Genomic DNA, 11,092 nt, shown 5'->3' on the forward strand with positions numbered 1-11,092 from the left:
GTATAACATATAAAAAAAAATGTATTCTAAATCCCTAACCCTTCAATTATAGTACTCTAAATCCCCAACCCTTTAATTATATGTATTTTTTTTAGGGACTACCCTCCAAACATTTTTCATTTCTTTAATCATCAAAAACAAAAAAAATATACAACACGTTTTTGTGCAACTGGACTCAGTGAATAACTACTTGCAACAGAACAAAGTATATAACTCCTAGAGCAAGACACTAACCCATATGACACTAACTGAGTAACACGAGTAACCCCTATAATACTGAACGGTAACCTCTATAACTTTGAAAAAGTAAACACATAATAGTATTGTGTGGCCATCGACATAAAAGAGTAAACCCTGTTTTTTTGAGCTTCTAAGCTTTGTTTAGAATATCATATTTCAGAATAGCACATCAGGTGTCAGCACATTATTAATACGATTATTATTAATACTCAGTACAATAGAGCTAATTAGGGTTCAACAGAACAGACCAGTCCAAAACCGACTGCTCAAGTCTAAATTACAACATCAAAATCAACTTTCCACATTTTAAATATATTTTTTTTCTTATATATCCCGTGCATTTTGCACGGGTACACTCTAGTTATCATATATTTAAGGTTAAAATTTGGTCAAATCAGATTAGATAAGATCAAACCAAATCAAATTAGATAGGTTTAGATCAGACTACACTATATCATATTAAATCAAATAAGTTTAGATAAATAAAAATAAATATGAACTAAACAAGCCGTTCGAACATAACAACTGAACACTGAATAGCGTAGAGGGGCGATCTCATTATAACCCTTACTCCGTAGTCCGTACCTTACACTCTCACAGTTTTCGTTGAAGATACACAGTTTATTTCCCACGAACAAACCCAGTTGTTTGAGCTTTCCCGCTCATCTCACTCCAACTTCATTCGAGCAGAACAACAACTGCTGCGAATCTGTGATGGCTAGACCAAAGAAGCAGAAAAAGGCAGAAGATCAACAACAACAAGAAGAAGCAAACCCAGAAACACAAGAACGATTGCGGCTCAAAAACCTTGCTTACTCTAACAACATTATCTCACATTCTCCTGCTAAACACTTTACACCTCTTAATCCCTCCAAAACTGTTATCAAACACCATGGTAAAGATATTCTCAAGAAATCTCAGAGGAAGAATCGTTATCTTTTCTCCTTTTCTGGGCTTTTAGCTCCGATTTCTGGTGGTAAAATTGGTGAGCTCACTGATTTGGGATCCAAAAATCCTGCCCTTTACCTTGATTTTCCTCAGGTATTTTTGTTCTTCAGTTAAATTGGTTTGTGGGTTTTGTTTTTTTGTTCTTAATTTGGTGTTATATGGGTTAAATATGGGATTTTGTGGTCATTTTCTGATTGTTGGCAGTTCTTAATTTTGTGGGGTTTTTGTTTTTGATTTTTTTTCTTTGTTTAGTGATCAATTATGGAGTGAACTCAGTACACTGTGTTTTTTTTTTTTTCTTAAGTAGTTGGGTTTATTATTTTTTTTAAAAATTTTAAATTTTTATTCTGTACTGTTTATCGGAATTCTCACTTGCTGATTGTCAGCATTTCTCAAATAATGGGTTTTGAATTTGTTCTCTATTTGGTATTCTGTGTTAATTTGTGGGAATCCTTGTCATTCCCCTCATCTTTTGGAGAAAATTGCCTAATAGCAAGATGTTAAAATGCTAGTAGATTCTCATTTTTTGGGTCTGAAAATTTATATTAAGCTGAAGTATTAATTATATCATTATTTTGGGGTGTGTGAAAGGAGCCACAAAAGGTATTAATGTGGATTGGATTTGATTTCGAGTCTGTGCAGAGTGGGTATTGCCCCAACTTTGTGAACTATATAAATTCAAATTACGTACATTTCTGTTAAACAAGCCTCTTATAAACTTTTATGGACAATAATCTGATCTGTTTGGTTTTGGAATGATGAAACAGGGGAGGATGAAGTTGTTTGGGACCATTGTGTATCCGAAGAATCGTTATTTAACTTTACAGTTTTCAAGAGGTGGCAAAAATGTCATGTGTGAAGATTGGTTTGACACCATGGTGAGGCTTTATTTATTTTTTTTCCCTCTCTTGATGCCTTTTTATGATAGATTGGAGCCATTAAGCTTATACTCCTGCTTCCTCAAATAAAAGTTTGCCTCTGCATAAGATTTTATGGCGGTGAGTATAGGAATTAGATACTGGGGCCTGGTTGGTTATAGCCTTATAGGTAAATATAAGGTTAAGATACTGAACTCGGTTGATTTAAGGTTGGCTAATTGTCTATGGTCTATTGATTTCCATAACTTTGTTATAGTATTTCTATTTTCTAGTCTCCATATAGTTGGAATTTGTTTCTCAAATTACAGATAATGAAAAAACTTATCAAAAAATCTTATGGAATTAAGACTTTACTCATGTGATTCTAGAAGAATTGGAATAACACTTGAAGAATTTCCATTACATATGTGTGTAATTCATTTATATAATCTTATGGACTCTGCTAGCTTATCAAACCTGTTGGGGTCTCAAGGGGAAAGGCTTTAAAGCTTACTTCTAAATTTATGCCATCATAAGTAATTTGTAATGAGCTGACTTGGGGGAAGGGCATTACAGGCATTTTAGTCTTGTTAGTATTGGTAGTAGTCATCAAATAGGAGATGCCACCTATGCACATTGAGACAAAAGCACAGTCCAGAATCATCCTAGGATTGGGAATGTAAAAGTAAAAAAGGAAGAGAGCTATTGAGAAAAGTGGCAGATTTTTGGAGTGAATCCTTTGGAGTTGTGTGACCTCAAGTCACTATTTTGAGCGTGGTGACCTAAAGTCACTAATAGAAAGTTATAGCCTCAAGCTATCTTTCGTAAACTTTCAGCCATTATCAATCAACTGTTATGCTTTCTTCTATTAATTTGTCTTGCTAGCATATTAGACAAATACATATTTGTGACATGAGCATCTCTCTTTACATGAATTTTCTGGAGTTTGTGATACATAAAAATTGGTTCCATCACAACAGATGGTTTAGGGTGTGGGGGGCATTGAGTATGACTAGCAGAATCACGTGATGTGAAGACTGATTTTGACATTGCTTTTGAATGACTTTAAGTCTTTAACTACTATACCAGCTTCAACTATTACACATTGGGGCATGACTCTTAATTTTTAATATGCAGATAGTATTTTCTGATGCATGCTGGGTTGGTAAGAAAGAAGAAAATCCAGATGAGGCCAGATTGGATTTTCCAAAAGAGCTATATGAGGTTTTTTTTATCTTCATCATTCATATTCAAAATATGTATGTTATTATGTGGTAATTTTAGGCATTACTATAGGGTCATCTCCTTTTGGTTTTAGGGATCGCATCCTGAGGTTGATTTTAAAGGCGGTGCTGGTGCAACTGCTACAAGAAGAAAAGATTTTAAGAAAGTAGTTCCCATGTCTGCTGAAGAAGAACCACTATCTGCGTCACCAGTTGATGAGCTGGAAGCTGAATCACCTGAGAGGCATCAAAATCTGATTGATCTAGAAAATAGCACGCCAGTCCGGCAATCAGGAAGGACTGCTGGCAGGAAATTCAAGTATGTGTGATCTTTTCTGTTAAATTTAATAACTTACTAAATTATATACGAAATATTTCTGAAGAAAATTAATAATGATCAATCTTGCCTAGGAGCAGTAAAACAAGATTAAACCCAACATTGGTCCCATGCAGTTGTACTATGTGTTTTGATTTCCATTTGACATACTAGATGAGTTTTAATTCAAGCTGTCCCTGTATGATGTGATTATGCCTGTTCATTTCACCTGTCTTGCTGTATTTTACTGCATTGAGCACTGACGTGGCTTTCTCTATGGGGATTAATCTGAGCTTATTCTCTGTTCTTCAAAAGAAATTTTTGTTATGTAGAAGTTTTCTCCACATGTGTTAATGGTTGTGGTACCTTTTTTGACCATCAATATAAGGGAGTAAAGCAGGAAAGCAGCATGCAACGTAGTATTTTAGATATAAATGTCCATTTGGTGTTTTATGATTGGAGTAATGGCCTGACGCCATCTGCTTATTGATTATTTAGGGTTGAGATTATTGTTGTCATGCTTCTTGCTTCTGTCTTCTTCTTTTGGATCTTAATTAATATTCATTTTACTAGATTATGTTTTTCTGCTACTGCATTCAGCAAAATGAAATGGGTGGAATTTCTTTCGGGAATTGTTGTATTGTCTGTCATGTTTCTTTCCTTTGCTAATCAAGAAAACACAAGTCTAGAAACAAGTAGAGATTGAAATAAGGATGCTTCTTTCAATGCGTAAATATACCAAAAGAGATATACGAAGTACGGAGTAATAAATATTGAAGTGATAAGAAATTAGGTGAGGGTAACTTCAATTGATATTGAGACTTAAGTGTGTGAAGTTTAGATAAAACACACAGATGCTCCGTAAGAAGTCCCTCATAATGGGGCTATGAAAGCAGGTGACGTTATCTTTCAAAAGTTGGAACAAAGTTGTATAGGGCAAGTAATGGCTTAAGATTTAGTGTAGCTGACCAAAAGTAGCAATTGCTCTTACACTTTAGGGTTATTGTTAGGTAGGTGAGGGAGTGTTTCATCTGTACTCTTCGTTGTGTTTGTCTGTCTCATTATCTGAGTGTCCTGCAGCTTGTAGGCTTTTGCTTACAGCCACTCGGTTTTTAATTTTTTTCATTTCTCCTCTTGTTACATACGTAGAAATTTATTTTGTTTTCCATTTTGTTTGCTTTGGCTGTACATGCTAGAGCTGATTGAAATAAGCCTGTTATTCTAATACTTCCTCCGTTTTTTTATTAGATGCATCACTTTCTAAAAATAGAAATTTCAATTTAGATGCATCACTCTCCCTTTTTGGTAATAAATTCTATCTATATCTCTCCTATCACATGGGTCCTCTTTATTTTTTCTCTCTATATCTACTCCGAAATTTGCCTAGGAGGTGATGCAACTAAAATAAACGGAGGAAGTAGTTGCTGCTGTTATCCTGGCTGGTGTTAGTGTCCATATCCTCAGCTTAGTTTTCAGTGTCATGATAATCATCATCATTATTTTTTGTTTCCTTGCTATGACTTCATCACTTATTCTCCTTTCTTTTTAAAAAGATTGCGTCTTTCAGAAAAAGTCTCCTTTGTAGTCTTTGAATATCAGAGCTCCATGGGTCAATAATATTTTGACTATTGTGTTTGGATTAGCATCAAAGTTGAGGCTGATGTTGCTGTCTTCCTTCTTTTGTCCAGTTTTGCTGAAGTATCTTCAGGAGATGATTCTGCTGAGAGTGTCAGTGATATGTCTGGAGAAGTAAATGAGGACACTGCGAATATCCTTCTTGCTCTCTATCTTTCAATTTATATTAGGAAATTTATTGTGCTGGTTGTCTTTACCTTTGAAATGTTGCATAACCATGCCCCACTCAATCTGATAATTTTAAAAAAAACATATATCATTGATAATACTTGTTTATTTAACTCGTGAGCTTGAAGGTCATGTGCTTCTTTTTTGTAATCCTTTGCTAGCGCGTACCCCTTATTATGTTCTTAATGCTTCCTCAGATGCAGGAGCACTTTAATGTACATGTGAGTTGTGTGTTACATAAGTGAGTATTTATTTTCAGATTTGGGGATATTTTGTGCTTTGTCCTTGTAGGTGATTTCTTTTGCATGCATTAATACTGGTTGTTTTGATTTTTAATACTCTCACTTCTAAGAATTTATGTGAAATACTTATCTGGTACTAATAGTTGCAATTGGTGCTGAATTAATTTTGTGTTTCAGATTTTCTTTTTTTTTTTCTTGCAATACCAAAATGGCAAAATTTGTCTACCTTAATGTTTAAGCACAGAATTTAAAGTCATACTTGGATGATCAGGATCCTGGTATTCCAGAGAGGTCAGTAGCGAAAAACAACTCTGAAGACACAGCACAACCACCATTGTCTTCCTTGTTAAATTCTGGAACTAATGTATCATCTCGTACTTCACTAGTTCAAGCCACTATATCAACTTTATTCAAGAAAGTTGAAGCAAAGGCAAGCATAAAGCATAATCTTTGTACATTCAGCTCATATTTCTCTTTGTATGGCATATGTCTCTATATATACTGCAATAATATCTTATTTGAAGTATCATTTTCAGAATACATCTGGAAGTTTAGAAAAGATAGCTTCCTGTAAAGGTTTTCACTTTTCCTTTTCCATATAAATTCTTATTGTAGTTGTCAATGACTATATATATGCTCAGATATGTGAAATTGTTGATTAATCTCAGTTTCTAGTGAGAAGATGCAGCGTAGTAGCTCAAAATCAAAAGGCAAAAAGGTGAAGGTGAGTTGACCAACAATAATAAAGTTAAACTTCATTATTTACACCATCTTTGATGGGAAGATGCAAATTGTTGTACAGGTTGCAGAGCAGAAGAAAGTAAAAAACGTCACTCAAGACAACAAATCCGGTATGTACTGATTGTGTAGCAATACATGTCATATTAGCTGCTTCGATGGATTGTTTAGACTTGGCCTTTTTTCTTGGCTTGTAACATTTGTTTTCTGTGAAAGTAATATTATTTTTCACAAATATATGTGCATATAAACTGTAAAAATGAATTAATCATTAGAACAGCTTGTATTTCTGTAAAAAATTGAGTGAGGTTTTTTTTTTTTTGCATCCCAAAATTCCTTAATAGGTTTTTCGTGCTAAGTTGAAGGATATGCTAATTTCACGTTGTTTTCCTATCTGAAACAAGGAAAATGAATTTGAGAGAGCTTATAGTAAAATCCTTGATGAATCTGTAAAAAGCAAAAATTGGACTTTCTTTTTCCATTTTGATAAATATAGTTTTCAAGATGAAAAACAGAGGCATTTCTTGTTTTATGCTTTTTAATTTTTTTTTTTTACTGTATAGTAAATTAGTAATAAATTGTTTGGTAAATAAGGTTTATATGTTGTAAGTGAACACATTTTTAGCCTTTTGCTTTTGCTCTATTGTTTTTCAATAAATAAATTATCACTGTTCATATGCTGCAGGGCCCAAAAATGATAAAAGAAAACGAAAAGCTGCTTTACCTGAGGTATTCAATTCAAACACTCATGTATTTATCATATTATCATTCCCACAAAGTTTAATATAGCACGCTGTATTTTGTGACCATTCACTGTGAAACATGTGGTATTGATGGTTTTTTTGTAGTTAAAAACTAATGGTGATATGATGTGGGAAATGACTAATTGACTTGTTCTTATTACCGCCTCTTCCAATCCTTAAATGCCCCAACTCACCCGGAAATTATGTCTAGAAAAGTTCAAGCCTTTCAGCTCTATTAACCTTATTACTTTTCAAATTAGTTCAGAAAAAAAAAAGTTCAAATTAGCTCAGGAAAAATAAGTCCGAATTAGGCTTTATCGTTTATTTGTTCTATCGCTAATTTCGTGATTAAAAACTTATGTGTTTAGAAAATACGTATTAATACAAATCTAATTAAACCCCATTTGGTTTTTTTTTTCCTTGAACATATAAGATCAAAACTTTATCAAATAGGCACTTAGTTAAGAGTATATAAGCAATAATAATGTGAACTAAACATAGCCTTAAACCTCTCTTCCTTTTGCCAGTTATGAACAAACTTACGAGTTCAATTTAAGACAATATGCTGTGTTGCATGATGTTGGGGATGAGACTTTGCGATAAGATATTGTGTTGATATATGAGACAAAATAATGTGTAGAGAGTAAGTGGAATTTTGGAGACAAACTTTGGATTTAAGAGACTTTAAGCTCTAGTAACTCCCTCCGTTTCTTAATATTTGTCCTTTTTGAAATCTTTGGAGATTCCAATGCAAAGGGAATCTAATACTTTAACAATAGATGTATATTTCAAAACATAGTTATGTGTGATCTTGTTAAATTCTTCTCATATTTCTCAAGCTATATATTATAAAAAAAATATAAAAATTATAAATATATATATTTTTTTACATTTTTTTTCAATATGTAGTATGAGATATACTAATTACAATATTGCTTTGGAGACCGTGCAGACTGCAAATGGGACAATCAAAAAAGAATGGAGGGAATAATAGGATGGAATAATTGAAGTGTTACTTTAACGGACTTAGAGATAGGGAGGTAGGGGCTATCACGTTGCTCCAAGGTTTTGAATTTCTTTGCTATCAAGGATCTGTTATCCATAAGGATGGGAAATTAGACGAAGATATTGCCATACAAAGTTGGTTTGGTTGAAGTGAAAGAGTGCTATGAACTTTTTATTTGATCTCGGCATGCCTCATAGATTCAAGGGAAAATTCTACTACATGATAGTTTGGCATGCACTAACTTATGGACATAGTTTGGCATGCACTAACTTATGGACACCACACAATTGTGAAACTTCGTCACATTATTCAGATGAATGTGGCAGAGATGTGTATGCTACATTGGATGTGTGGCCATATTAGAAAGGTTAGGCTAATGAAAGAGATAATTATAAAAAAACGTAGGGTTACACTTATTGAGATTAAGACGAGGGCGAATTGCCTTAGGTGGTTTTGCTATGTACAATAAAATATCTAGCGAGGTTAGTTGAATACTTGTTAAAACTTGGAGAAGGATTGAGAGTGATAGAAGCCTATTGAGGATTGAGAGGAAGTTATGGCATGGCAGTGGAGGGGAGGAAGCCTATCCAGGATAAAGTGGAGAGGGAAAATTTATGACAATGGCATGGCATGGCTTCATATGTATTTATAATTATAAGTTTTTGAATAACTTTTGTGTAATTTTTTGTTTTTTTTTTGTTACTCATTGTACTTCGCAAATTACCTCCCATAAGCATATTTAATTTACTCTTTTCTTAAGGTTTTCTGAAACCTTTTTCATTTGTTTTCCCTCACATCACCTAATAGGCTCTATTTGGTTCAACTTATTTTGTCTAAAGTTATACTTCCTCCGTTTTTTAATAGTTGCAACACACACTTTTTCACGGTATTTAAGAAAAGTGGGGTTCACATGATTTAATACACTTTAGATTGGGGTGAGAGGTTATTAAGAGTATATTTTAGTGGGCCATGTGCTTTTAAATAAGGGAAATATTACAACTTTTACCCCAAATAACTTTCTAGTTATAGTGTGTTGCAACTATTGTGACATTTCCATTTTAGGAAAGTGTTGCAAGTATTAAAAAACGGAGGAAGTATTATCATAAATGATTTTGTCTAAACTTAGCTTATTTGAAACCTGCCTGAAATAAGAAAATTTCAAGAAAATATAAGGTGAAACAAACAAACCTCCATTATTTTCTTGCTTCCTGTGTTTTCCACTTTCACTTTCTCATTTTTCTTTGAGTTGTTTCTTTGACTCATTTTTTTTACTTTATTTATTGCATTTTTTGTGGATGGATCCTTGTGACGATTTATGTTAGTTGACCTTAAAATCATTTTTGAGACTAAGGTTTTATTGTTGTTGTTGGTAGTTTAGCATCTTTCGTTGACACATACGATGATGTGAAACTGAAGTTGTTGCTACCTTTAATATTCTTTAATTTTTTTTTTTTTTTTTAACAATTGCAGGTTGAAGATGAAGATGAAGATGATATTGAGGAATCTTCAAGTGCCTCAGAGGTCACATCCTACTTTTTTTCTCAATTTCTTTCGACTTTATATTACTAGTGTCATTGACTCATTGTGTGCAGAGAAAAGACAGTAACAAATGTTGGGGGGTTCAAGTTCAACCCATCCTTGTTGATTTTTAGTTTTTGATTATAAAATTTATTTGCAAGAACATTTTCTGTTTAAGTTTATTATGGACCACATCACTTGAGTAAAATTAATATGGTCAGATTAGTTGGCCTATTAAGGTTTTTATACATTTGGATAGCAAGATTAAGGGGATGGGAAGGGAAAGACGAGGAAGGGGAGGGGGAAGGTGGAGCTCCATTTGCCCTCCAAATCACTCCAATTATCAAGGGATGGTGATTGAGGGTGTGATGAACTGAGTTTGATCACCCAGTAAAATCAATGTAACAGCAAGAATTTCTGATTTAACCTTAGCAAATTAATAAAGATGAAAGCTTAAGATTTATTGATAATGGTGAAAGGGTTACAAGGATAGGTTAATAGCTTAAGGCTATCAATCTTCAAAAGTGAGTTTAGCTCACAACTCTCCAAAAGGCCATGACTCTCTCTAGGTTTCCCTAACAAATTTCTGCCTCCCATTTCTTTCCCTTCTCTCCATTTCTTTCCCTTCTCTCCCTATCTATGCTAAGGACTATTAACCCTATTATAGAGGGAAGTTGGATCCCTCCCCTATCCTCTTAACCAAACAAGGGACTTGTTTCCTTCCCTTTATCACCATTTCTTTTTATCCAAACAATAGGTTAATGTTGCAAGGGAAAAAAAAAAAAAAAACGTTTATAATGCTTTCATGACCTGCTTCGTATTAGTGATAGCTGCTAAATTTTTTTTTTTTTTTTTTTTTTTTTTTTTTTTTTTTTTTGCTTTTTCTCCAGGAAATTGATGAAAGTGATGACAATTGGGAAGCTTGATATATTGTGGCTCATTATCTGTGATAAAAGGGTTGGGAGCTTTGTATGCAGGGGCTATCGCTCTTGCTGGATGTCAGTCCATGGTGTTTCATGGTAGCTGTTGTCTGTCAAACTTGGACATGGGGTGTTCATATATCTGCATCCATTGCTCATTAGATTGTAACATTGATGACTTCTTGACGGGCAGGGCATACAATTCAGCAACTCCACACCATGAAATCAGAGTGAAGTGGCTACTCATCCCATAGAAAATACTGATTTGTTTTAAAGTAGAATTTCCAGGACTTTTTTATTAGAGCACAAGTTTACAACACTCTTACATTTATAGAGGAAATGGTTTTCCAATATTGTGAGTTTATATTTGGGGAACTGGAGAGGCTGCACTTAAGAGTGATCTACCCTCTTCAATAAATAATTTGTGGGCAACTCTTGGAATCATGATCATCGATTGCTTGTTTAGTCGCTTTGGCAACTCTTGAAATCATGATCATCACTTGCTACCACAACGCCATGATCCTCACCTCTTTCGCTA

The 11,092-nt window shown here is 33.9% G+C and overlaps 1 protein-coding gene across 1 annotated transcript; it reads left to right on the forward strand.

Moving 5' to 3' along the window:
- The first annotated feature begins 806 nt into the window (after window positions 1-806).
- LOC145635985 (DNA-binding protein RHL1-like) lies at window positions 807-11,092 on the forward strand. Its single transcript, XM_081687412.1, has 12 exons — window positions 807-1,281; window positions 1,956-2,066; window positions 3,183-3,269; window positions 3,364-3,587; window positions 5,273-5,352; window positions 5,872-6,059; window positions 6,166-6,205; window positions 6,298-6,353; window positions 6,432-6,480; window positions 7,053-7,096; window positions 9,587-9,637; window positions 10,525-11,092. The coding sequence occupies exons 1-12, from the start codon at window positions 955-957 to the stop codon at window positions 10,558-10,560; spliced, it is 1,293 nt and encodes a 430-aa protein (XP_081543538.1). The 5' UTR covers window positions 807-954; the 3' UTR covers window positions 10,561-11,092.

The sequence above is a fragment of the Chenopodium album genome, chromosome 6 (genome assembly GCF_948465745.1).
Source record: "Chenopodium album chromosome 6, dcCheAlbu1.1, whole genome shotgun sequence".
In the NCBI taxonomy this organism is placed as follows: Eukaryota; Viridiplantae; Streptophyta; class Magnoliopsida; order Caryophyllales; family Amaranthaceae; genus Chenopodium; species Chenopodium album.